General features: G+C 46.4%; 1 protein-coding gene across 11 annotated transcripts in view; it reads left to right on the top strand.

Annotated features, from left to right (window-relative positions):
• Positions 1–27,803, top strand: part of ZC3H18 (zinc finger CCCH-type containing 18) — a 49,263-nt gene that overhangs the window by 17,766 nt on the left and 3,694 nt on the right. For 4 of the 11 annotated variants that reach the window (XM_082063129.1, XM_082063128.1, XM_082063125.1 and 1 more), the window contains 12 exons: positions 258–415; positions 2,026–2,058; positions 3,597–3,723; positions 4,964–5,262; positions 15,465–15,665; positions 16,603–16,728; positions 18,306–18,407; positions 20,114–20,257; positions 22,079–22,231; positions 24,304–24,464; positions 25,090–25,286; positions 26,583–26,679. In XM_082063129.1, coding sequence (XP_081919255.1) covers positions 258–415; positions 2,026–2,058; positions 3,597–3,723; positions 4,964–5,262; positions 15,465–15,665; positions 16,603–16,728; positions 18,306–18,407; positions 20,114–20,257; positions 22,079–22,231; positions 24,304–24,464; positions 25,090–25,286; positions 26,583–26,679 — 1,798 coding nt within the window. The remainder of the gene's footprint in view (positions 1–257; positions 416–2,025; positions 2,059–3,596; positions 3,724–4,963; positions 5,263–15,464; positions 15,666–16,602; positions 16,729–18,305; positions 18,408–20,113; positions 20,258–22,078; positions 22,232–24,303; positions 24,465–25,089; positions 25,287–26,582; positions 26,680–27,803) is intronic. The other 7 variants (XM_082063132.1, XM_082063127.1, XM_082063133.1 and 4 more) reach the window with 6 other exon arrangements.

Raw genomic sequence — 27,803 nt, 5'->3', positions numbered from 1 at the left:
GTGTCAGATCACTTCAGAAAATGGGATCAGCACATGTGAAGCTTTTATTGCCTCTCTGTTACTGTTGTGAGCTGATGGAATCATGAATTGCACTTTTCTACATCAAGAAAAGTCCAGTGTCCTGCACATTGATGAGACTTGTGTAAAAGTAGTTGAAAGAGCAGGTTTCTCCCAAGCGAAGGATTTTTAATGCTCTATTTCTCTGTGCCTCAGAAATGTTCTCTCTTTATAATGTTTTTATGTTTATATTATGGCAGGTATTAAAAAAAGCAACTATGAGAAAAGAGCAGGAGCCTGACTTTGAGGAGAAGAGGTTCACTGTGACTATCGGAGAAGACGAGCGTGAATTTGACAAAGAAAACGAGTTTTTCCGCGACTGGAATTACCGCATCACCCGAGACGTCAGAGATACAGCGTAAGATGCAGTCTTGATTTTGTACATGGGACAGATGGGTGGGAAATGTTGTGCAATGCAGCAGAGTTTGGTTCACATGTTCCTCCAAATTGGAGGAATGCTCACCTCAGAAAATGGAAACAACTTCCATTGAGGAGTGTGAACACCCGTTAAAAACTTGAGCTGCCTTCAGTCACTCCAGTTAAACTCCACCTTCCTTTCCAGTAATCTTTAAACTTTTCTGCCTTCAATGTCATTGGCACGCTGGTCCCTCCAGGACACTAGCTAGTTGTGCATTACCTGCCTCACATCAGTGCATTCTTCTGACTTTTTTTTTCCTCTTGTTTTTCTTATTCCAACCCACAAGAGTTTTAAAATTCAAAAGCTGGGGCTGCAAAGTTGCATTATGCTCAAAGTCTGAGAGCTCCAGGGCAGCACTTGTACCCTATCAACCAGCTGGGTGTTTATTTGCAAGGGCATTGCCACAGCAACTGGTCTTAACAAACATCTTGACCAGTCCCAGATAAACTATTTAGTAAGACGCTGCTCAGAAAGCAAACCTGTTAGTCGTCAGGGCATGGCCTGGACCAAAGCAAACACCCTGAACTTAAGTGTTTCGGGGATTGTTTTTTTAAGGAGGTTAAACAAAAGATGTTGGACACCCCAGACGTACTCCTGTCACGGCAGAAGAAGGTGCAAGGATAAATAAGTCAGCTCTGGTACACTTGTTAGTAGTTCTTGAGCCAAGAAATCAAATGCAAAAACGATTTTTGAGAGAGAGAGGCTTGTGTTCTGCAGGAATACAGGCAAATCTCTGTTTTGCTCTTGCTTACACATCCTCTGTTCTTCCTACCTGTGCAGATTATGGATTATTTCTACTCACAGAGAATGTGTTTGCAAGGTTTGGTTCTGTCTGTCTTAGAGAGAATGAACTGCAAAAAGAAGCTCTGAAAAGGAGCAGGTTAAGCTTTTGTTCTGTAGTCTTTGCTTTGCTCTGGAGTTTAATTCCTTTCCCTGTCTTAAAAAGAAGCGATTGACTCAGTTCTGCAGACTGTAACTGAACAGTTGCCTCATATTAATATTTTCCTGTGTAGAAATCAGTCTATATTTTGGTCTTCTCTGAGGTTTTCAGTCGCACCTGGGACATATTCTCATCAGTGCTCTGTGGGTTGACCGTATAGTATCTTTGTTTTAGGACTGTATATGAAAACTAGCATAAACGTTCTGTTATTTTATGCTACTGCCTGACTGCTGTAAGAATTGTTGTCTTAGGTACAGGATTTTCTGTTTTTTTCATGTAGTCAAGAAAAAGTGTATTGCATCTGCCATTGTTACACAGAAGTAATCAAACAAATGGAATTCCTGAAAATTCAAGCGCCTTTATGCATAACCAGACTCTGGCATTAAAATATCTTCATTGTGTGTAAAGGCAAAAATTCTGAAGTTGCTGCTGCTGTGAGCTCTAGAAAATGGTGATTTTTCTCTCACAAACACTTTGTTGCACAGATTGCAGCAAACTGAGCACTGGTGGTGCAGCTGGGATGTTAATAAATGCTTTCAGGACTGTCTTGTGACATATGAGGATGTCTAAATAGTTCATGAATCCCTTTTTCTTTTTCGAAAAACTATAGGGAGGTGGACATCAAAGAAAACATTAACTATGGGTAAGCAGGTCTTTGATTCCAGTACTGTTGCAACTGTAAGAAAATATTTCCTTTCCTTTCTCCATTGCACTTCTAAAAACTTCCCAGGCCACAGACCACTGTCCAGTCAGATGTTATTTTTTGGGTCATACCAATTATTCGCCAAAGGATCTAAGCACTGAATTATCTAAATGCACAGCAGGTGATGCTTGTTTAAATGAACAAAATGTCCACAAATGTTATAGGAAGGGAATGGGGAGATCTGGACTTGAGGCTGGGTTAAAAAGTAGAGAGTTTCCTTTTTTGATGGAGCTTGAGATTTTTTGTGTGTCTCTTTGAACACCTGATGTCGCTGAATGCAAACTTTTGACTGGTTGGCATCAGGAGTTTGTTGAATTAAGCATCATTATCCAAGATTCCCTGGTACTCTTTCCCTTGGCTTATCATTTTGGACAAAAATAGAAATCTTAAGCTGTTTAAACACACTGAAAGAAATAACAGCTGCTTGACTCGCAGGGCAACGCATCTTACCCTGTTTTAGATTATTTGGCACTTCTAAAATGCGAAAGTGGGCCCTTTATTCCTCATAGGTACAAGTCAGAGTCTCACTATGGATAATCTGGAATTTGAGAGCACTTGCTTTATAATCTTAGTTCTGCCACTGACTCCTCTGTGGCCCTGGAAGTTTCTTGTTTCCTGTACCCACCTCCCCACCTTTACAGTGGATCTGATATTTTCACTCCAGGTGACTGGCAAGGATTAGATATTGTTAAAAAAACATCAAATAACATTAATAGAAATGATCAAATAGTGGAAACATTGCAGATTTAAGGATGGGGGTGGGGGGTTAGATTGTTTTCATCCCCAAAAGTAATTATAGTTTTGCAACTGGGCAGGGTGTGCTCTGTGTTTGCCAGTCGATATCTGTGCTGGGGGACCAGCACTTGTTTTCCAGGGAAAATATCAGTTGCAGATGCGGTTACCTGCACTGCATGGAGTCATTCCAGGCTATGTAGGGCAGAGCGTTGCTGGCCAGAGCCCGAAGCTTGGCTTCTCCCAGTGGAAAGCTCAGCAACAGCTTGTCCTGTACTGGTGGCACTGGGATGCACCCACCCCCTCCGATGGCAGGGGAGTCGGAGATCCCAATCTGTTCCACCGATCAGCCGTGTGTGCATGGACAGAAAACGCAGCTCTAAATCAATGAGGCAAAACATGTTCTTTCCGTTTGCCGACGTTTGAAGTGGCTATAAAAAGCAATTTGGTGTTTCTGTATTTTTACCGCATTGATTTGAAGGCTGAATTTAGTTTGTAGTGTTTCTTTTTTTGTGTGTTTATCAAGAAAGGTTTGTGCTTTTCTCTGATAAGCTTCACTTAAAAAAAGACTGTTTCTGTCCATTTGGGATGTGTAGAAAATAAACCACTTTTTACGGTCGTACTCCACTGAACATGATTTTTCCGGTCAGTGCACAGTGACTAAGACCTGACCTAGAATACGTAGTGTTTCTCTATGGTGACAGAGTGATATTTCCCTCTCTAACCTTCCCTGTTTTTTATTGTAGGCTTGATCCCTATACAGATCCCTATTATGACTATGAAATAGAACGGTTCTGGCGTGGTGGGCAGTATGAGAATTTCAGGGTTCAGTACACAGACCCAGATCCATACCGTAACTACAGAGTAAGTAAGGTAATAACCCCCTTCCGCGCTTTTCCTTTCGACTTTTCTTCCAGGTGTTTCTTGTTCTTGCACGTTTCCAGTGCAGCGATTGAAACAGGGCTTTTCATGTATTTTCACAATGCTTCGTCTTACAAATAGTTAAATCATGACTTAATTACTGTACAGAACACACCATAGGCACAGGAATGGGAGGATGTTCTGATTCAGCTTGATGAAGGCAAAAGCATCTCTGAGATGGGGAGGAGGTTCCTCTCCACATGCACTGTCCTCTTCTCTGTGCACCAGGCAGTTGTGCGGCGCTTATTAACTTTACTGCAGTCCAGTGCAAGATTGGACTCAGTGATCTTAAAGGTCTTTTCCAACCAAAACAATTCTGTGATCTGCATCAGTTCTTGGAAACATTGGAGAGGGAGGGAGTTTCCAGGAAACAACCCGACTGAAGAACGGTTTGCCCGTTAGTTATGGGGACAGACGGAAGGGATTATGTTTGGGCAGGCATGCTGTGTGTACAGACAGAGGCTCCAGGGTGACTGTCCACTGCTGGTCGAGTTACATGAGTGGATTGAGTCAGAGGAGGAGAAGAGCATCCAGCCCGTTGCTGAAACTCCAGATGTGCTTGGTTGGTGTTGCACTGCTGGGAGGTGCAGAGCCCAGGGAAAATACTTTTTCTTCTGCTTCGTTTTGCCCTCAAGTGAACTGTGGTGCCTCAAGAGTGGTGGCAAAAATAATAAATCTTGCTCGGTGGGGAGCTTTTCAGTGGCTATTTCTCACTTCCTTTAAAAAGTGACTTTCCTTTGGCTGGAAGATCTTGCTGTTCTACAGAAACAGTGCATAAACAGGAGCCCGTCCTCACTATTGTTGCATGTGATGCACCGTCAATTATTTTCATGGTGCTTGTTTTTAAAGCTAATTAGCTTGTTATAAACATGATTAGCAATGAGAGTAAATACTTGTGAACATCAATGCATTTCTTTAATAAGCGTAATAAGCCAAATCAATCTTTGGCTGTTGCCTTTGAAAATTACAACTATGATGAATATGATGCAGTGTTTTGTCTCTCTCCATTTTCTGCCTGCTCAGCAAATGGTGATGGCCAGAAAGCTCCAGATTATTATTTATCGCAATACTTTGCTCTAACATGGGAGGGTGTATGTAATTGTTCACGGTCCAAGACTCTGAAACCTTGCTGCCTGCTTTCTTAGGAGATGTCACTGCAGCGTCAACAATGATTTCTCTTTTCTTTTTAAAGGAAAGAGAGCGAGAACGGGAAAGGGAAAGAGAGAACAGACAACGAGAAAGGGAACGCGAGAGAGAGCGAGAGCGGGAACGGGAGCGGCGCCAGCGGGAGCGAGAACGAGAAAGGGAACGGGAGCGTGACAAGGAACGCCAGCGGCGGAAAGAAGAGTGGGAACGGGAGAGAGAACGGGTGAAGAGAGACGAGAAAGACAGGCAGCACAGGGACCGGGACAGGGACCGAGACCGGGACAGGGACCGGGAACGCGAGAAGGAGAAAGAAAAACCAAAGCCCCGGTCTCCGCTGCTACCGAGGTAAGTGTTTGCTGGAATCAGACTTGACGTTTTAGCTGGTATTGGTTTAGTTGGTTTAGGCTCATGCTGATCAGAGCGGAGGAGATCCCTTTTGTCCACAGCTCTTGAGTAAAGTGGTGGTTTGAAGAAAAAGGCAACGCTTTAAATGAGACTTGCTGGCCACTAAGTGGAGCTAAATCATCACTAAGAACCGAGCGTGCGTAACCTGACTGTGAAGGGAGGAGAGCGGCTGTCCTGCAGCCTGTAGGGATGGAAATGTGCAGCTTGTCCCTGTTCCCTTGAGGCTCAAGTACGTTTTGGGAGGCTGGCTGAGCGCCAGTGCTGAGAGAGTCCTGCGGATGGTGATGACTCCCCGTGAGGCCTTGACAAATGTCTTCTGAGATAAATCAGGGCTGGTTTGGGAGTTTGTGGAGGGCAGAAGCATCTGGAGATTTATTAGGTAAAACTCCCAAAAGAGGCTTGAAAAGGTAAAGGGACTATGTGCCTTGAAGTGATTCTCTGCTGAGTTCTGCTAGGCATTGTGGTGGAACTGCAGCGTGGAGCCAGGTTTCTTGACTCTGACTGCCCGTTTTATTCTGAAAATCCTGGTTCTGACCTGTGTGAAGGAGAAAATTGAACCAGACAGACTAAAAGTCTCAGAATTTCAGTAGTGTTTCCCATTTTGTTTCTCTGTCAATTATTTAAGTACCGTGGCTTACCAGTGTGTTAAGTATATTTTGTAAAGTGCTATATAAATATCACAGCTGAATCTAGAACTTGTGACATTAGAACTTCCCATAAGACAGCATCTTTTGGTTCAGAATTAGGGGAAAGTATCAAATTTCTTGCTGAAGGGCGTTGAGGTGCCGTGTGGAATTGTGTGGTTTCAGGTGGGAGCAGGGATTAGTCTTCTGACCCAGAATTTTTTATTGGTGTTACTATATGGAAAGCTGATTTTTGGTGATGACCCTTTTTTCCAAGAGGAAGTCACAGTTTCAGAACAGTTTGAATGTGTCTTGTGAGCACTTTGCAGCAGCAGTGCCAGAGTGGTTATAGGAATACTTTTAATTGTATGCTACATTTAATTATAATCTTTACTTACAACCATAATTTCTGCACCTTAATTACCACATTTGCTGTTGGTTTGTGCTGTCATTGGGTTAGTGTTGAAGAGGTCTTGCTGTCCAGAACCATGTGATGATGATGATGAAAGTGACATCAGCTGATTGGCAGCTCGAGTTGTTAGTCATTAACTGTCACTGTGACCGGGATCACCGCACGCAAGGATGATTCTGCTGGTTCCTCCTTCCCTTGACACTGGTGCTGGGGCTTTGTATTTAGTTTAAAACCATCTTCCCTTGTCCTATTGCAAGAGATCCTCTTCAAAATTCTGTCCTCATCTTTCTTATTGGCCCCTTTTAAGTCTGGAATAGCCACATTAAATCTCCCTGGAGTTTCTCCAGGCTGAACACCCCAACTCTCTCAGCCTGTTCCAGCCCTCAGATCATTTTCGTGGCCTCCTCAGGCCCCTCTCCAACAGGTCCACGTCTGTCCTGTCCTGAGACGGGGTTTCTGGTGTCTGTGACATTACATGCTCTGTGGATGCAGGTCTCCATGTCCCCTCCTGTGTCCCCCCCTCTGGTATAAGCACTATTTAAGAGAGCTGGGGATGCCTCTTGGATCTCCAAATCAGGCTTAAGATGAGTCTTGCTAAATTAAAGAGAGTCCTTTTTTTTGTTCTAAGTCTGCTGTTCTTTCTCAAAGTGGATCATAGAGAATCTGCTATTGGAAATGTCCTCAGCCTTGTCCCAACCTGCAACCCTGGTGACCATAGGGCCGGGGGGGGTTCAGCGAGCAGGGTTCGATTTGGCTTTTGTATCTCGTGGGGCTTTAAAACTGGGTGGCAAGAAGCATTTGTTATTTTTGTGGTTAATTTTTGTGTTGAATAGGGAGCTAGTACTGAGTGTAAAGCTTTAAAATCTTAAAGGAAAAAAATCTGAGGTCAGCACTTACACACTGTATCTGCTCATAGAGTGGAATTAATGGGAGCACTTAGGAGCAAAGCCCACAGCCCTGTGCGGCAGAGGGCAGATCTCCACGTGTCTCAGTGGCACTTCAGCTGAAACCCATGTCAACATGAACACTCTTGCCACAGAATTTACAGGTGTGTGGGTGTTTGGAGAGAAAATAAAACTGCAGGAGTAAGGTTTTTTTAAAAAGCTTTTTTTAAACACAGTGAAAGCATTTATGGTTGGACTTGATGATCTTGGGGGTCTCTTCCAACCAGAATGATTCCAAGATAACTTCTTTTCCCTTGGCGCAGACACCCCTCCTCCAGCAGCATTCCTCAGCAGCCACTGTCCCCTTTGCGGTGTGACCTGGCTCTGGGCAATGCCGTTTTCTCCCACGTCACCTTTTTTGACAGGTTCCAAACTTCCTCGTGGCAACGCGGCCATTCAAGCCATCTCACCTTTTCTCCAAATACCTTTGTGGAGGGTCAGGTTTGGCACCTCGGGATTAAACAGCTCCTGAGTTTGTTTAATGTGTAAAACGCTTGCGATTGCTTCGCGTTTCGCGGGCAGCAGGATGCCCAATGGTGGCGTAACCCTCACCTGCGGCTCTATTTATAGACTCCGGGCTTTCCCTAATCACTGCATCCCAGCTTTTTGGCAGGTCCGGCCTTTCCAGGCGTCGTCACGCGCCGAGCTGCCCGTTAACATTCCTGCAGCAAAGGCAGCGCCGCTTCCAGCCAGAGCCCACGCGCGCCTGCTCTTCCCTTCCCAACGAGCTGGGGAGACGGGAAAACTGCTCCCCAGAGGTTGTGTAACCGGCGAGAAGCTTTGCCAACGGCACTGCTGAGGGTGTCTGTCGTTACAGGTAGATGCCGGTCTGTCCAACAGCTTGTGAGCTCCATCGAGTAGAGGCCGGAGGAAGGACTAAACCGTGATATATGGAATGCGGGGTTAAAAGGGGTGGAAGAAAACTCAAAAAGCAAATAGCCAGGAATGTGAAAACAAATTCCCTTTCCCTTATATTGAAAGCAGGAAGGCTTAATCTGATCTCTAAACAACAGTAGAGTAGTTAAGGTTAGTAACACAGAAGCCAGAGGACTTCCTGGCATCGCTGCTTGCTACAAATGAGGAGGATTAGAATTTAACAAACAACAAAGGTTGTAAACCCTGAGAGACTCGGTGCCAAATGTTCCTTGAACCCTTTAAAAGAAGAGGCTGCAGTGTTTGGGTGTCGGATTGGCCTTTTCTGAAGGAGCATGCAATGGCTGCTTTGTGCTTTGGGGTTTTTTGTTGTGGTTTTTTTTGTTGTTGTTTTGTTTTGTGTGTTTTTTTGGTTTTGTTTTTTTTATTCCCCCTTCCCCCCAAGATTAAGATGAGCACCCCAAGAAGTTTATAATCTCAGATTGCAATGCTAAGTCTTTACTAAGTCATTCTTCCCTCTCCTCCTCCTCCCTTGTCAGACACCACACACTTAAACAAGCTGGGACACTGCTGGTGGATCAGAGGGATAACTTGGCTGGCTGTCCTCGTGCTCCTGTCTCCAGAACAAGTTCTGATGCCCCAGGCTGTGACTGATTTTTGCTGAGTACAAGATTTCTGCTTTGTATCTCTACCTTGCCAGTCTAGCTCACTGTTGTGCAAAGCATTTCAGGGATAAAGAAACGGCATGAAATATTTGCAGAGACTTAGTGCAGTACAAGGTGTTCTTACCTGGGCTGCTGGCCTTTAGCTGCAAGCGAAGGCCTTGCACACACAGTAATTTGCTTTAATCCTCCTATTGTTGCACAGGTCTTTATCCTGCCATCATCCAAGTGAATCTGATTGTTTCAGGAGCATGTTAGGCAATGCAGTTCATATCATGGGACCTGTTAGCAGTTGTATTTCCAAAGCACTGAGGGACGTTAAGGAATTGGACCCGCTGGCGAGGGCAGCAGACTTGTCCTGAAGTGTCACCTAAAAGCTATTTCCACGCAGACAAGTTTGGTCAGAGTCCATGATACAGACCTCAGAATCCGTGGGGTGAGGAGGCAGCTGTTGTCCTGAAATGTCCCAGAGTCCGGACAGGAGGTGACAGTGAAGCTGCCAGGAAGGAGCAACGTCCCGGGCAACTGTCCTGTGATTATTGCACACACAACAGTTTTTCTGGAAGGAAGTTTTCCTCAGCTGCGCTAAAGCCTATTGATGGAGTGCACTTATGCAGCCATTAAAAAAATAAAAATAACACCTGCAAATAGGGCCACGGTAAAATTTAAAGCAATGTCAGAAAGGGCAGCTGTTCTGTAGCAAATCATAAATCCTGTGTAAAACTCGAAAGAAACAGAATGTTCATTCCTCAGCTTCTGTTAGGGTGGCAGCAGCCCCCAGTTATGGGATGCTCTATAAAATCGATGAATGCAGGTTACCCAAGGCTTGCAAGTTAGAAAGTGTTGGAATGAGGTTGATTAGATAAAGGAGTGGCAAAAGTAAGGGAATGCAAATGGAGTGATTCATGTGCAATCGCAAACCAACTGAACTCTTTTTTTTTTTTTTTTTGAAGTATCTGTAATTCTAAGTGTTCCTGGGTCGTCGTCGTCCTTCCCCACAGTTCCTGGTGGTCTCCCCGTGCCACCAGCTGGATCCGCTGCCGATTTTTGGCATGTAGGGGCTCTGTACAAAAGCCGCTGTTGCTCAAATGGAACTGGGTGTTTTGCTCCGTTTAGTAAGAACAGATATTAAGGAAAATTTCTTCCCCCAGAGGGCTGTTGGGCTTTGGAACAGGCTGCCCAGGGCAGTGGTGAAGTCACCATCCCTGGAGGGTTGAACAGACACAGAGATGAGGTTCTCAGGGATACAGAGTGCCAGGGATGCGTTATGGTTGGACTCGATGATCTTGAGGGTTCTTTCTAACCAAAATGATTCTCTGATTCTATGATCTCATCCTGCTGTATAAAGATGGTGCGGTAGCCTGGTAGATTTTGTCTTCTGTCAGTTTTCCCTGTGGAAATGTTGCCCGTTTCTCATAGAAAATCCTTTACGTGTTTGTCCTGTCAGAGGAGGATGAGCAGGCAGGACAGGCAGCTCTGCGCCCTCCCGGGTTTTGAGTCAGGCATCGGTGGGACCCTGGAGCGCTCGGAATTAGTTTTAACATCCATGAGGAGTCACTGAAGGGGAAAAGTCACCTCCATCACGACACACAGATGAGTTCTCCAGGTGTTTGCACCTTCCCTGAGTGGCTTCTTGGGGTGCAGCGAGTTAAGAGAAGCAAATGGCTCCAGGTTGTTGCGTTTCCCAGGCTGAACTGAGGTTTATTGGCTGTGTCTTGAGCCGGACCTGTGTTCCCTGGACACACAGCAGATCTGCCGTGTTGCCTTCAGTGCTACACGGTGCAGCAATGCTCAGAATTGGATTTCGGAGGATTTCCCTTCTCCCTGTGCTGCTCTGCAGTTCTTCAGACTCTAGTGCCCCGCATGGGAACACTTTGGCAATAAACATTCTCATGACTTGTTTACATCCCCATTTTTTTTTGTGCTGCAGCTTCCAGACGGAGCAATGGAACCTGGTTAGACAGCTTTGCTTTTGTTTATGCTCCCAGTTCGTTTGGGGAGTTAACAATAATAAAATCTCTCTGAACTACATCAGCAAAACTTTTCAAAGTTCTCTACGAAGCATTTCTGATGACTGGAGTTCTCGTTAGTCTTCATGGTTCTTGATGTTCTGCCTCCCCTTCCACAGTAAAAGGAGAAAGATTTTATAACCCTAAATCAAGATGAAGGGCATCGAGTGACTCAGATGTGGATCTCAATGTGTTTTTCTTTGACGTTTCAGAGATGGAATTACTGGCGAGATCTCCCACACTGGATTTTATTAAAACGTTGCAAAGATTGGGGCAGAATCGCTGCACGCGGGTACTTCTCATCTCGAGGAGGCTCTCAAGGCGTCAAATGCTCAGCCCTTAGGGTAGATCACGTCTCCGATATGTTTATCTGCCTGATGTGATGATTTCATACTGTAGGTTCAGATTGTATCTCCACTATTTAATTTAAAAGCCTCGCCCCATCAGTCTTTGAAGAATTTTTTTTCTTTTAAGCAACTGATAACTCTGCTTTAGATCGAAACATCCTGAGAAAAGCGTATCCTTTGCTAATATTTCACCAAGATCAATTAGCAGCGGCTCCAAGGTTCAGCATTTCCCATCGTAGGTGGCTTTTGGGAGCTGTAGTCCCTCTCCAACCACACAAGTGACTTTACTGTGCCATAGACGGAAAAATGATCCAGTGTGCATGCACATTGCTGGAGTTTATTTTGCAGCAATTGCGGGTCCCTTCACAACTGCCTTGACACATGGCTCTGGTTATTCCTCGCGTCCTCTTCCTTGGAAAATTCCACTGACACTGAAGGAAGATTTGTGCTGGTGCTGCTGACGCAACGCTCGCTTTCCTGCAAGAGACGAAAAGGCTTTTAAATCATTGGTGGACTTTCCTCTTTCAGAAAATTGAGCTGTAACTGCCGGCCAAAACAGCAGCCCCGGAGCCAGGCTGACGTCACCGGTGACGGTGGGTGACAAGGTTTGCGTTACCTGTGGGAGCCGCGTCCCACGGGGAGGGGGAAGGAAGGAAGGAAGGAAGGAAGGAAGCACTTTCCCCAGGAAGCTTATTTTCCCCTCCAAGATTAGAAATGCTGCAGCGTCACTTGCATAATACACAAGGAGGAAAACTCCACTTTTCCCCGTCCAAAGTCTTGTGGAATTCAGCGCCGTGGTTCAAAGCGGGTTTGCTCGGGAGCCGTTTTGCGTGCGGCGGGGAGCTGGCTGAGCGGCACCGTGCTTGGCCTCTGCCAGCTGGACCTGCGCTTTGTTCCTCCTCTCATTGCCAAAGCCACGTTCAGCTTCAGTTCTCCACTTGATTGCTGTAATTAGATTCCAGACAAATATGCATTAACGTGTTCGTTCTGGAAAATAAAGCCTTTAGTTATTTTTAAGGTTAAAATGGGCTTCGGAAATAGCTAGGCTCTGCAGAGCTTGGTCGTGCCCTGGTGACGCAGTGGCTCTGGAAGGAAATTAAGATGCTTTAGTCAGTCTATCTTGTCTCTTGCTCCCTCTAATTTTTTCTAAACCTTGTGGCATAGGCTTACCTGATCAGGGTGTGAATTTTCAAATATCTGAAATGTTTCCCAAAAATTGGAATTCGGTGAAAAAGGGAGACGGGAATTCACTCGCGTTCTTCAGTAGTATGTGGATTGTTTTGCCAGCTGAAGCACGTTAGGTTGGCCTAACCGCACGGTATCAGTATGCAAGAGTAAATTCGGTTGAAACACCATTTCATGGACTGCGAGCCTCGAATAGTCTCTTTGGTGAAATTCGTAGAGGCTGTAGTTGAGATGTCAGTGAGGATCTTGGAGGTTCCTCCGGCTTACTTTCAGTTCTGACATCCTGGATTCCGCTGGAGGAGACGAGCCAAGCGGCATCAGATACCGGGCCCTTGTATTAAGTTGAACAAGTTTATTTGGTGATGCTACATGTTGGGCACACAGGTAACTCTTGAGGAAAGCCTTTGAAAATGTCCTGACTCGAGCATCGTCTTTCTTTCTTGGCTATAGTGTGGTTATGTATTTACTGCTGAGTCAAAAAGCTAAAGCCTCTCCAGACGTGAGGCTTTCTGTTGTGGTTTTCCTCGGGTAAAAAGCCTTTCCCCCAGAAAATGACTTCATCAAGAGAGAATTGCATCAAACCAGGTAATAGGTGCAAGTAATGAGATTTGCTTTCGCAGTCGTCTTCGCTCCGAGCTGTGGAGTTCAGCACGAGTTGTTCCCCTGTGGGGTTGGAGCCGAGGTCTGGCTCCCGGGATGTGAATGTGGGCAGGCTGCTTTTTGTGACAGAAAGAGAATAAATTCCTTAGGAGACTTTCCTTTCTAAAAACTACTGTCTGGAGAGGGACAAGGTCATTTATTAGTGTTGGCTTTCGTGTTTCTGTCACCTCAGCCACTGCAGTGGAAAGTTTCTCAGCAGGTTTTATCCAGGTGGAACTGCCTCTACCCACCTCTGTCAGCAGAATATTCCCCCTACATCTCCCAAAGGATGGAGGCTGTGGTTCCTTGGTAAGGGACATCAGAGCGGGACACAGAGCATTGAGCATCCTTGCTTGGTGGGTAGGCTGTTCCCAACCCCCGTTTTCATCCTGCTTTGTGCTTGGCTGCTTTGAAAATACTCGAGAGGTCAAGATGACTTCAAAATGAGTTTATACTACATCTGCTGGAGCGAGGGCTTCATCCTGGCTGTGACTATTTGGTGTTACCAGAGTATTAATAATAGATCCGGTCTATCTCAACCGCTTATTCAGTCATGGTCTTTCTCCATTATTAGATACTCAGATACAGTTGTGGCTGTAACATGGCAAACTAGACCAACCCACTGCAAATAATGCGCTGTGCTAAACAATGTGTGTCAGAGCAGCACTGGAAGGGCGATGGTGCTAAATGAAGATGCTAGTGAATAATGCTGAGCCATAGCCCTGCCTGGGCCTCTCTTATGAGGCTGTCAGCAATTTTGTGTGCTAATACGTAAGCGTCCTCTTCTGAGGCTGGAATGGTGTTTGTGGGAGAGGTGAACGTGAAAGAAGAATTTCTCCTCCCATAAAATTCTGTATATACCGAGATAGATGTGGGACAAATTGTAAAATTGCTGTGGTTATGTCAGCAAAGATAGGGGAAGAGTGGGATGCTGCACTGGATTTTAAAGTCAACAAATACAAGTTCTGAAGTCAGGGAAGAGGTGAGAGGCCGCAGGAGTTTCAGCTGAGTTGAGACTGTGTTTTAATACTGCCAGACAAGGAGGTGATGAGAACTCTTAGTGACTAGTGAAGCCTTCAAAGGGCAGAACAGGCTGCTAACGAAGAGCTTTAATTATCCTGTCATCTGCTGAAAAAGTGTTGTGGCAAGAAACATGCTCCACAGAATTATTAGAAAACTTGGAGGTTGCTTTTTTATCTCAAAAGGTGGAGGAAGGCGCGTGGGGAGTGGTTGCTTCGGTCCTGTGACTAATGGGGTGGTACTGGCTGAACCCAGTGCTGGAAGGTGCTTTTCCTCCCCCAAATTCTCAGAGCAAAGAGGGTTCATTATTTTGAGAAAAGAAATAAGTGCATCGTCGTACTGGTAATTCGATGAGCATGGCAGACTTCATAAACCTTTAAGCAAGCACAAACTTTGCATAAAACACAAGGGAGAAGGTTACGAGCGGGTAATCGAACAGTCGTGTGCAGATTAGAGTAAGGGTGAGGAAAAATCCTGAGTTAAATCACCCATAGATAAGAGAGGTAATAAAGTCTAAGCCTGAAGAAACTCAGCCTGGAATATTTGCAGAACTATTCAGTGCGGATGCTGAAAAGTTAAGACTGAATTATTTTCAGAGGGTCGGGGTGGTGAAGGGAAACCCAGAACACCAAAGAAAAAGGGGAAACGCAACTGGAGACCTTAAAAAGGAAGGGAGGAGATGGAGGGTGTCTGGCCTGATTTGTCACATCTTCATGGTTATCAACAACAGGAAGGCACATATTTGATGGTCTTTATAAGCACCTACAGAATAATATGGTGATAAAACAGCCACTATAAATTGCTTTATGCTCAGCTGCTGAGGTAACTGTCCCCTTTGTACTGGTGAGAACAGTTGGGTGACTCTTGGCCACGGTAAGGCTGGTGACACAGTCCCACGTGGTGTCCTGATAAGGGAACTGGAGGAGGGTAATTCGGGCTGAGTCTCTTCCCTTGGTGCCTGCTGGTTGTTCCCAGCAGTTTGCTGTGTTGAGAATGTGTTTCAGATGCACGTCCAAAATCTGTCCTCAGTCTATTTAGGATGTTCATTGCACGGGGGTCTCTGCCAGGTTTGGGTTGCTCCAGCTCTGCGTACTTGGCACAGGCATGAGAAGAACCAAGTTTCCTCGTGTGTGCTTTTTCCGATCCCCGAAGGCCAAGAGCTGAAGCTGAAATCAGCTGGCAGGTCACTGCCACAGAGCAGTCCACAAAACCTGCAGGTCCTGCTGCTTTGATGGGCTTGCAGTCAGTGATTTACAAAATGTTCTAACACTTCGTCACCCCAAAATGAGGCTGATTATCCCGCAGTGGAGGTTAAGAGCTAATACTGGTATGAAGGATTAATTTCTCAGATCTTTTCCTGGCCCTGTGCTTCTATTAGCCTTACTACATAAAAAACTCCCAGCTGCTTAACTCCCCTTTGTTTTCCAGCCGTCAACCTGAGCCACCAAAGAAGGAGAAGGAGGCCGCCACCATCACCGCCGCTCAGTCAAAGAGAGCGGATGAATGGAAGGACCCTTGGCGCCGATCCAAGTCCCCCAAAAAGAAACTTGGCGTCTCTGTCTCTCCCAGCCGTGCCCGTAGGCGCCGAAAAACCTCCGCTTCTTCAGCATCTGCTTCTGGCTCTTCAAGGTGAGGGAAGGCAAAGAGCGTGTGGCATCCGAGCCTTGTTAGTGTGTCAGGGAACGTGACGTGGCTCTCTCTGGTCCGTAGATGATGTTGAGATGTTTGGGAAAGCAGTTCACGAATTGCTGCTCAGTTAACAGCTGCGGACACCAGCGCATAGGTAGTGAGATGGAAGCTAAAGGGGTCACCTAACTGTGGGTGCTGTGATGTGATCTGTCGAAGATTAAGAAAAGACACATCCTTGGAAATATCACTTCAGAGAAATTAGACTGGGAAGCAGTCCAAGATGATCAGTAGCTCGCCTAGGTGAAAACTGAGCTTAATAGGAGCAGAAAGAGCTGGAAACAGTAAAAATTGGAGCTTGAATTGAAGCTTGGAAACCAGTGCAAGCGAGATAAAAAACACTTTTCAGAAAGGTGCACCCTGAATCTGGGAGAGTTGAGGCATAAGCTGGATCCATTTTCTTTAAGTGTTTGAACTTGAAGGTCCTGAAAAGAGGGGGGGAAAAGTATCAGAGAGGAATGAGGAACATGCTGCACTGAAGATAGGGATCTAAAAGCCAAAGTCCTCCTGAAGCAGATAGCTGGGATCACTGCACCTGAGATTTTTCTGTTTTCTCAGGCCTGTGTAACCCAGCGTACCAGGGGATTGCCTGGTGAAAAGGCGTAAAATTGTGTGGACAGAGTTCTCAAAAAGGGACAGAAAGCCATTAACTAAAGAAGGGGGAGGCCTATTTAAGGGTGCAAAGGGGCTAGCAACAGCGGGATCCTCTCTAAAAGCAAAGCAGGGACCGAGGAGAGGCTGTAGTCCTGGCAGATCACCCAGGAGAAGGCAGGGAATTTTTGGAGCAGTGTTTGAGAACTTGGCAAGAGAATACAGGAAACAAGACCTTGGTCTCAGGGGATGTCTGAAGAAGTGCTGAATTTTAATCCTTTTCTTTCAGGTCCTCTTCTCGTTCATCCACCTATTCCGGGTCAGGTTCCTCGCGATCTCGTTCCAGATCATCTTCTTACAGCTCTTACTCTAGTCGCTCTTCAAGACACAGCTCCTTCTCAGGCAGCAGGTCTAGGTAAAGGCTCCTTGGCTTTGAAAATAATGCTGTAGTGTTTGCCAAACACTTGCTAACAGCTATTTCTGCTGCTACTTAAAACCAAATAGGCAACTCTTGAAATAAAACATTCAAACCATTTTCCTGGGGGAGGGAAATATGATAAGGCTCAAGGCAGCCTGTTGGGTGGTTGGATGAAGCAGATATGTCAGTCACCCCCCTCCTCTCTCCAGTACCCCCACCCACGAGTTCCAGGCTGTTTCCCATGCCTGTGGTAGCCGAGCAGTTGTAGGAGCCTGGCTGCGATAAACTTTTCCATCATTTGCATTTTATGATTGGAAAAAAGTTACTGGCATCTCTTTTCTGTTGCACTGGATTTTCTATTTAAAGAGGCAAATCACATTTCTTTATTAAAGCAGTTGTGTCTTCTGATAGTCCTGACACTTCAAAGTAGGATGTTGGTGTCCCATGCTGATTAAACAGAGGCAGGTTTATTATTCTGCCACTTCCTTCCCCCTGCAGACAGTTTCCCAAGTCTGGAATATGCATAGTAGGAGAACTGGCTCCCTAGATAGGCTCCTCTTCAGGGCTGGAATCACACAGATACCTGGAGCGGATCACACAGCGTCACTTCTGGAGAGCTGGTTTCTCCCAGGAAAGTCTCAGCTGGGAGTTGGTCTGGATTCAAGGTTGACCTTCCCCCAGCCACCCTGCATCAGGCTGCTCCTTGCAGGATGACGCCAAGCGTAGTGACACACTTTGGTTAACGTGCCTCTCTCTGGAGGTGGGAGGGTGAGGAACACCCAGGTGCCCAAGTGTTCCCCAGTGATCCCGTCACCAAGGCCTCTTGGCTCTCTGGAGTTCAAGGCTGCAAGAAGGGCACTTCCAGTCTTGGCAGCAGAATGAATCACTGGAACCCTGGATCTACTGAACTCCATGGGTGATTTGCCTCTTTGGTCAGTCCTGATCTTGGGAAATAGCTCTTACCCTTTGATCTGTTGGCTTTGATATACTCTGATTAATTTTTCTCCTTGTGTTCTAGAATTTACAGATATCCAGTTAGATGTATTTTTTTGTGTCTTTCTCCCAAGGTGGTGTTTTGTTTGTTTGTTTTGCTGCTGTTTGAAAGGTTGTCACTGCACTATGAGTTACAGGAACATAAAGCAAGTTGAAACAAATCACTGAACTTGCAAGTCAAAATCCTACTTACATTCCTATAGACATATTCTCCCTAAGGAGAGAATACAGAGAGTGTTGAGAAAGCTTCAGATGTTGGTGTGGAATACCTGAGAGTCCCTCTCTTGCAGCTGACCCTATTTTTTCCTTTTGTTTTCTGGTGGCAGGAGTTAGTTTTGCTGAGCAGAGTCTGGATATGAAACTGGGGTAAGCTCAGACCCACAGGGACTAGTTCCTGGGATGCAGCTCCTGGCCAAAGGAGGGAGTGTTGGCACTGCAAGCCAGGAAAGCCTTCTGCAATCCCAGAAAATAAATATAAATATTTTGTTTGATGCATATTTTGTTTAAAAGTATTCTATGCTATTTAGACATTTCTGTTTTATGGAGAAAATTATCTTCCATCCTTCTGTCCTTCTTTCTAGGTCACGGTCCTTCTCATCCTCACCCTCTCCTTCTCCAACACCATCTCCACACAAGCCGCTTGCGAAGGCTAAAGGGGAGTTGTTACCAGCGGCGGGTAAAGGGTAAGGCTTCAGTTCCGTCATGATAACGCCATGAAGAAAAACCTCCAAGTAGTGGCTGAATCCCTGAGTCAGACCCTTCTGACCTGCTTGACAGTTTAAGGAAGAAATGGAAGATGCAAAATACGACCCATGTAGAAGAACGCTTAGCTTCACAAACTTAATTAAATGATGACACTTTCACTTATTAAGTCTGAGTTAAAATGTACCGATGTCCTTAAGTATTATATAGAATCATTTAGGTTGGAAAAGACACTTCGGATGGAGTCCAGCCATTAACCTAACGGTACCAAGTCCACCACTAAACTCCCTCCCTAAGGGCCACATCAAGGCCCGTCATGTATACATGACTATTTAAACACATGTATGATTTACTATTTAAACATTCTCTGTGTGCAGATATATGTTTATACAGGAGCTACAAGAAAGTTCAATTCATTACTGTAGCTTTAGTTAATACACAGCCTTAGAATAAAGAAACAGTTCAGCCTCATCTGCTTTTAATATTGGAGACAAATCAGAACAGTGCTATAGCAATTAAACTGTTGGGTTGACAGATTATGCCAGTGCTCCTGCTCCTCTAAATACTTGAAGTTGCTCTTTCACAAACTCTTGTAATACGTAGTAAATTATGGATATGTTGGAGGGTGACACAACACCGTAGTGATGTCACCTCTATTCAGGTGACCTGCTAATAATTTAGATCATGGGAATCCCCTGAATTCTACAGAATATGGGACAGTCCCCTTTGCCACACTTCATGTACCTTATTGACCTGCTTTTTTGTTATTTTTTCTTCTCAACTCAGAAGGTTCCACCCTCTAAGGACACGCTCCCCACCTGCAGTGATGTCTTTGCACCTTCTGGTGCCCATTGCAGTGCTGGTTTGGTGACACACGGCACCAGTCAGCTCTGGCATGGGGATTGGTTTTGCTGCGTAATATCGCATGCACCTAATCCTGTGTTCTGCAGGGGATGAATACAGATATTCTTAAGCACAAGAGGAGGAATTAACAGTCCCTGTTTCTCTATGTAGACATCCACCTCCGCCCCAGTTAATACTAGGTGTAATGTCAGTGCTGGGGATATTGAGTAGTAACCAGCTATTAGAGCAGAGGTTGGAGTGATGAGGAGTGAGCAGCATGAAGAGCCAAAGTGGTTGCCATCTCGCACAGTGGGTGCTAAATAAAGTCACAAAAAGCATTGTGTAGCGACATGGGATTACCGGTTAAATGTTCTGCAGGGTAACGCCAGCCAAGGGACGTTTGCACCCTCCTGGTCCATGTGATGGAGTGAAAAAGAGCATTTTGGCATACACTCTGTGCATTTGATTCTGAAACCTGACTGGGAGATTTTTAAAAAGTGTGTGTGTTTTGGATAAAAATGCAAAGAATCAAACGGATAGGAAATAGCAATTCCATATAGCTTACTTCATTAGTTAATTTACAATGTCTCCAAAATTGGCTGTTGTATAGTAACTCATCTGTGAAGAGGTGGCTTGATTTACAATATGGGAAACAGATCCCTTTAAGGGAATTTGTATTATTTGACAGTATTTTGATGAAATAGCCAAGTGTCTTAGAGGTACAGCAACTCTATCTGTATAATACTTAGTTAGCAAACATTAGTGCGTTTCATAGCTTTTGAAAATGTCCGTGTTCTGTATCTACCAACATCAATCATGCACATGAAAATTTTGATTTTTGTAGTGAAAAATCTGTGAAGAAACTTGCTGCCCTTCCAGTCCCTCAGCTGCTCGCTAAAATTACAACAGCTGCACCGGAGCCAGCCAAGCCAGGGGATAATCGAGAGGCGAGAAGGAAGGAACGTCAGACCAGGACTCCACCCAGGAGGTAAGAAAGCTGCCAGGTGGAGTGAGGCTCGATCTGCTGGAAGATAGAGCAGATCCTGGGCTTCTCCTGGGAGTACCAGCTCCAAGGATTCTCCAGGATTAAAGGAGAAATGCATTTCCTGGGGCTGGAAGGAAATGGGGAGAGAGGGAAGGAGTTGGGGGGAAATGTGATGACTTCCCACAGCAAGTGGCTTCTGTCTCTGAAGGTTGGTCGGGGGAGAATACATGACGTCATAAAATCACAGAATCATTTTGGTTGGAAGAGACCCTTAAGATCATGGAGTCCAACCACAAATGTGCCAAAAAGCAGAGTGTGAAAAAAAAAAAAAAGGCATGTTTGGGAGTGACTGGTTGTGGAGGCTGCACAGCAAAGGTGTGTTTGGTCCAGAGCGCGGATCTGGCACGTTGGAGGGTCGAGATTTGTGATGATGGGTTTGGGCCCTGTTTATTCCAAACACGTGTCAGTGTGCAGGGAATGTTTCTTGTGTGTGGTCCCAGGAGCTGGTTCATCAGCATCCAGCAGAGCTGCTGGAGGAGCGGAGGAAAATCTCCCTGGTACACATCTCGCTGCCTCCTCTGCTCTGTTCTCTCTTCCTGGCTTCATCCTGAATGTTTTGAATGTTCTCTCTCTGTCCTCTAATGGTTTGTGTTGTCCTTTTTCTCCTCCCTTTGCATTTGAAATGAGAGAGGCTTCTGATGGTTTTCAAACAAGGAGCATTTGTCTGTATTTAAATCAGTTTATCAGGTTAATCAATTGTACTACTGTATGTAGAAATGTTACAGGATAAATGTGCGTAGCATCGCCTGTTCTCAGAGGGACACGAGGTCGGCGAAGCGCAGCTGAAATTTGTTGTGCATCCTTCTTACGTTACTAATTTAGAAATAGCAGTACAATACCTGTGTGCCTAGTCTGTGGAAGCAGTAGCTTGGTGTGCAAGGAGTGTATTTAATAGAAGTGTCTGTCTCATGAGCGCCAAGAATGTTTTATCCCTGCAGTAAGGCATAGGTGGTTTTCTTGGATCACTGGATGATGCTTTTATTCCTGTGTTTTGAAGATGGCTGTAAGTCTGTTTTCTGTTCAGGTTTTCAGAAGTATCGCAATTCTTATTTTTGTATCACAAGTCAATTCTTATTTTTGTGTGGGGATTACATCTCTTATTTCTTCTCGGTAGCTGAAGAAAAGGCCTGGGCTGAGCAGTTATGTCTCCATAGGTGAAAACTGATCGTGGCAGCTTCTTTTCCCTAAAAACTCTGTCAGTTGTAGTTTCTGTTTCGCTTACCTTAACTAATTAATAATAATTTTGGATGTCTTTAGTCACCTTCCCTTAATCTTTACTCCAGTCTTAGAGGTTCTTTTTGCGCTTATACCCACACAAACCCCCTGCCCTCCACTCTCCCTGCTGTGCAAATGACAAACAGTTCTATTTGTTAATACTGGTATGATAGTTGCAAAAAATGTGTAGAATTGTTTCTATAGCTTGAAATACCAGCGAGTCCCACTGCGTCAAGCAGTTTGCAATTTTTCTTTGTAGGAAGCATTTGCTTCTGGTATCAGTACGGGATTAAGGTGCTTTTAGCTCATTCTTTGCCAGGCTCTTATTAGCATTATTCAATCTTGCATAAAACATCTACTGTGCAGAAAACAGGAATAGGGATGCAAGGTTGAGAAGAACCATCTGAAACCATTAACATTTGAGAAGCACTGATTTTGTACACAACACAGGACAACAGCATTCTGCTCCAAGCGTCCCTGATCAGTGATTTCTAACCCCGTTTCCCATCAGAGCGCAGCCAGGTGAGGCTGTTGTTTGCTGTCTTGCAGGCGGACCATGAGCGGCAGCATCAGCGGCAGTGCCAGCAGCTACAGCGGTTCCAGCTCCCGATCCAGGTCCTTGTCTCGCTCTCTCTCCAGATCTCATTCCAGATCATCGTCTGCCTCAGTTTCCCACTCCCCGTCTGGGTCCAGGAAATCCAGGTACAGCCACAACCCTTCCTAACCCTGTTGAAAGACGAAGAGATTGTAACTATTCCTGACTGTTGTGATTTCTTGCAGCTAAAACTCTCTCTAGCTTCAAGTCCCAGAAGCTATAGGTAACTAGGATGTGACACAAGATTATTTCTTTGTGTGGCATTACAAGTCCTAAATCACAACAGTGGCACAATGCTGGTAGTGTCCTTGTGGCTTATTCAAGAAAATAATCTGTCATGTGTGCCAAACCGTCCCTTTTTACCTAAATTGTGACCAAAGCATCTTGTTACGGCCAGGGTGATCCCACATTCTAATTTATTTACAAGGTAAATAGCTTTGCTCTATTAAACCGCTACTGGCTCAGTGACTGAATGTCCTTAGGGAAGATGTGTGGCCCGTCAGGAGAGGGAGGTCAGAAAGCACCTACAAGGCCCAGTTAATGATATTTTTACTTCGCTGCTAAAGTTGTGTGGCCAGTTCCCTTTGTGTTTAGCCCCAAGTGAATAGTTATGTGGCGGTTCGTCTGTGGGATTTGTAAACAGCTAGCTCCCTCCAGTCAAGTCATGAAATAAATCTCTGTCAAGTTCTTCGTTCTGTTTTTTTTTTTCGCCCCTCTTCGCACACAAGAATCCCTGACACCTCACAAAGAGCCCTGAAACACGCCACTTCCCTGTGATACAGGTTTAAAAGTAGACCAGTAGTATAGAACTAGTGGATGAGGTAGGACTTGGCTCTGAGCAGCGGTAACTCACATATCTGAGCTCTGTGAAACTCCAGGCTTCAACATCCGCGTTATTTTACGGAAATACAAACCTGTTTACTACATGCTTGTCACATTCATCAGATCAGGCAGGGGGGTGATGCAAGAGGTTCAGAGAATGCTCAGGCACCGTGGCTCTGAGAGAAGGTGGAGAAAACTTAATGTAGATGTTGCTTGTGTGGTGCTGGGGCCACGCTTGCAGCTTTTACAGGTGTGTGGAAAAGGAGGAAGCATAGGAAATATAGTCTGTGCCCACACCAGATTTGCTGTCACAACCTTGTAGCCAAGAGCTTTCCTGCAGAAGGACTTTCTGGCTCATCCAGTTGCCATTGCCACGGATGCTGAGACCTTGCAAAACTCATCTCGGCTGGGATACCAGTGGGTAGAGACTTTGCAGCTTGTTCCAGCGCACGTCTGTGCTGCAGCCGCCACAGCTCATCCAGTCATACACACCCCAGCGCTTCCAGCAAGTGAGCGCAGACGGTGCCGGCAGCGCAGAGGTCGGTGTGGCCTGCAGAACCTGCTGCAGAAACTGCCAAAATATTCCCGTAGTTAACGTACGCCCCGTCCCCGCGGCAGTGACTGCGATGCCGCCCGGTTCCCAGCTAACTGGGATTTTTGGAGCTGCTTCAGCGTAGCGAAGCTGCGGTGGCGACGTGGCCCCGAAGGGAAGGCTGGTACACAGCCCTGTGCTTTTGTCTGATGCATTTGTAACTAGAAAGTCTTCCTTAAATGAATTTAATGATTGTCTGGCATTTTTAATGTTGTGAATCCATTAGGAGATAGCCATCTGATGGGCGCTATTAGAAGATAGCCATCTTACAGCCGTCTTTCCCGTCATTATTCGTCGTGGCAGTATGTGCATCCTCAAAACAGGCAGCTGGGCTCTCCTGTACCCCGGGGAGCTGGGCAGGAGCTGTGGGACTCCAGGGCTTTTAAAGCCTCCGTGAATAAATGTGTGACAAACAACAACATCGCCAGGGAACCCTTGACCTGAGCCATAACACTGACCTGTACCTGACAGCGCACACCCTGCTTTCACTTCATGTTTACCTGGGGTAACAGTGACCTGTTTACATGTTACCTTAACCCTGCTGATAAATAAACAATACTTTAGACTTGCATCTAATATGTTTGGGATTTTTCATATCAGCTGCACCCCAGGAGACACAGCTCATGTCTGTCCCTGGCTATTACCGAACTGATCAGCTTTCTGACATCCCAGCCACGCAGGGGATTTGAAACAAAGGTGTCTCATCTCCTCACTGCCCGATTCTTGGTGCATTCGTGACTGTAATGGGCTGTTGGCTCTTTGCAGGTCCCTGAGCGTGAGCAGCGTTTCTTCTGTCTCTAGTGCCTCCTCCAGCAGCAGCTCCGTACGCAGCGCCGACTCCGAAGACATGTACGCGGACTTGGCTAGCCCCGTCTCCTCCGCCAGCTCCCGATCCCCAACCCCAGCGCAGCAGAAGAAAGGTAGAGGTACCTGGTTTGCTATTATTTTTTTTCTTCAAGGGGTCCTGGGTAAAGAAGGTGGGGGCAGAGATCTGGATACAGCTTGCTTGGTGATACTGTGGGCTCCAGGAAAACTGTTGAGTGGAGGCAGATGCTTGTGGCTGGTATAGAATAGGGGGACCCAGAGGCTTCATCTCAGGAGGGTAAGACCATGGAGGAGGGAGGCTGTGGAGCAAATATACGTTCACATCCTTCCATCCATGTGTCTCTGGCTGTAAAGATGCTTTTTCCTGCCTGGGAGTCCTGCCCAGTGCCCCCTCTCTTGTTCTCTGTCACCCTTGTGAGGTGACACTAAATCTTTTGATTGACTCCAGCATCATGTTGCCCTTCCTCTATTTCCTCTTTTTTTTTTTTTTTTTTTTTTTAAAGACTGTAGCAGAGTTGGCAACAGGAGCCTTTTGTTCTTTGTCTTTTATGTCAAGCGTCCTCTTTGTGGAAATTCTGGTTTCCTGAATCTTTTAACCTTGGGGCCATGTCCTGTGCTGACTGGTGTGGTCTTTTTCAGTCCCTGGAGCAGCATCCTCTTGCCCTGCCCCCCATAGAGAAAGGAATCGGTTGCAAGTCACTCCATCTGCTCTCTGGTTTTCTACAGGAAAGTCAAAAAAAGAAGATAGCGCTAAAGAGGAGAAGCGGAAACGGGATGTGCCCACTCAGCTCCTGAAATCATCCAAACCCACCCAGGGGAGCAAATCTCAGCAGCTCCTCCAGAGCCAGCAGCCCTCAGCCCCCCAGTCCCAGCAAGGGGGCTTCAGCGCTCACAAAGAGATCAAACTGACGCTCTTAAACAAGGTGAGAGGTGGGGTGGGTGCGTTTCCCCCGATGTCGGGGGACCCAGGAGCGGCTGGGGTGGATGCTGGGCTTCGGGGGTTCTGGAAAGGGAGCTGCCAGCTCTGCGCTGGCAGGGTGAGCTCAGCCAGGTAGCTCTGCAGCTGGGATCGAAGGGCGGCAGCCAGAACCAGTCTGGCAGCAACACACCCTGTGGTGGCTTTGGTTTGGGACTGTGTTGGCGGCTCCCCTGGGGCACATTCCTGCTGCAGCTTCAAGGGCTGGTTGCCGCTTTCTCGAAGGCCACAGCAGCCGGGTGCAGGCGTGCATGGCGCGGTCCCGCTGAAATCCTGCTTCTCGTGCTGCCCGCTCCAGAGCTGACTGCTGATGAGTCCTTAACTGAGTCAGGAGGTAGTGATGGCCTCGCCTCTCTGGGATGCTGCCACCAGCCATGCTTTCTGCAGGGAGCCTGACTTCTTCCCCTTCACGCGTGAGCCCGCTTCCCCAGTTCAGTGCTTTCAGCTGAGATTGCAACCCAGATAGAACTGTGGTTGGGAGAGACCCTCAAGATCATAGAGTCCAACCATAACCCAGCCCTGGCACTACCCCATATCCTTAAGAACTTCATCTGTTCAACTCCTCCAGGGATGGTGACTCCACCACTGCCCTGGGCAGCCTGTTCCAATGCCTGACAGCCCTTTGGGGAAGAAATTTTCCCTAATATCCGGTCTAAATCTAGATCATGTGGGAGAGTTTGGCCTTGCAGGGTTTTGTGCCATAGCAGGGTGTTGTCTCCAGTAGGTTCCTGGTTTTGAAGCATTAAGTTTTTTTCTGGCAGTCCAAGTTCCCTGTTGCAGTCTGAGGCCGCGGTTCTCTCTACTTCCCTGTGCTGTGACGTGAGGCGCCTTTATCGAGGCTGTGAAGCGTGCTTGGTGGGGAGGAGTGTGCGGTGACACATAACCGCCAGCTGGCATGGTCAGACCCTGGCAGAAGTCACAGCTCCACATGCCTCTGTGATATTTGCTATCCTTGGTGCTGCTAAAAACAAAAAAAACTCTACGAAATGCTATTTTCCTGTTTCTGATAATTGCAAAAACAGCAGAATGTTAGCTTCAGTGCCAGAGGGTGTTGCGGTTTATGGTGGCAGGGGGATGCCCTGGTGCCAGCGAAGGCTGGGACTGGTATGCACAAAGAATTTAATGGGAGACTTGAGCCAGGCAGCGCATCACAGGCACCCGTCGCAGGAAATATCTCTGACTGCTTCCCTCCCCAGAGGGAAGTGGCTGCTCAGCTTCCTTGTCTGGTTTAATTCTGTTTCAGGCAGCTGACAAAGGAAGCAGGAAGAGATACGAGCCAGCAGACAAAGACAGGCCGACCTCTCCTCCAGCCAAACGGACGAACCTGTCCCCGGACAGAGGTGAGAAATCAGCTGTCCTGGGAACTCCTAGCCTGGCTGGGTTCCTGCTGTGCCGCTCGAGGTGATGCTCGAGCGACAAATGTCCCGTGAAAGTCTCTGCTGCAAGAGTCCACTCACTGGAGAGGTTAATTACAGGCATGTGTCCTTCCAAAACCTCAGAGTGTGCAATTGCCGCTAGATAACTCAGGTGTATTAGCTGTTCTGCTGCAAAAACACGGTAGAGGTGAGACACTTGTGTTTGTGAAGTAAGCAAGGTGAGGTCAGCCCTGGGCAGGACAAACCCGATCGTGCCTAGCTGTCTTGTGGTGCACATTGTGAGTCCCTTGGCTCCACTATGTCTGTGGAACTCCACTGCAAAAATAACCCCCTCCAAAAAAAAGATGACGTTTTTCTTTGAAGATGTAGCGTGCTCTTCTCCACAATAGGTTCACATCCCTCCCCTCCTGTTCTCTAGTGAAGTCGTTGGATGTGGCTGTGGAAGTCATATTGTTTCCTCTTACTGTGTCCCGGGGTCTGTTCTGCCTCATATTTCTCTGCATTGTGATGGATTTTAGTCTTCCTGGTAGAAACACGTGCAGCAGTGCTTGGAAAGGGAACATGGGCTGCCAGGGCTCCGGGCTGGATCCAGTAATTGGCCACATCACTCGTCCTGCCAAATGAGATGATTTCCCCACTTGTATGTGACACAAACTGATCTGCCCCGTATGTTTAGAAAGATGCGGGCTTTCCAAGTGTTCTCTGTCTGAATCCTCAGCACCTCGCGAGGGACCTAAATGCCACCCTTCAGCCTCTGCTGCCAAAAAACAGAGGGGGAATCATTGGCAGGCAGAGGTGCCTGGTTTTGACGTAGAAGCCAACACTGACACGTGATGTTGTTTTCCTTGTTGTCTCGGCTGTAGGTGTATCTTGTTGACTCTGGGTGCCAGCCAGAAAATAAATAAATGCCTGTGCTAATAGCCTGGTTGTGTTTGACTCCTGCAAAGGCAGCGAGGAAGGGCCTGGGTGAGGCTGAAGTTCACTGGGATCTTAGTTCACAACTGCGGCTGAGCTGCAGACAAAGGAATGGGCCGACCTAGCAAACACTGCTGATTTTATAGATGTAGATGTAATTACATACTTTGTCT

The sequence above is a fragment of the Streptopelia decaocto genome (assembly GCF_964273445.1).
Source record: "Streptopelia decaocto genome assembly, chromosome: 11".
Taxonomy (NCBI): Eukaryota; Metazoa; Chordata; class Aves; order Columbiformes; family Columbidae; genus Streptopelia; species Streptopelia decaocto.
This window is presented reverse-complemented; position numbering and strand designations above follow the sequence as displayed.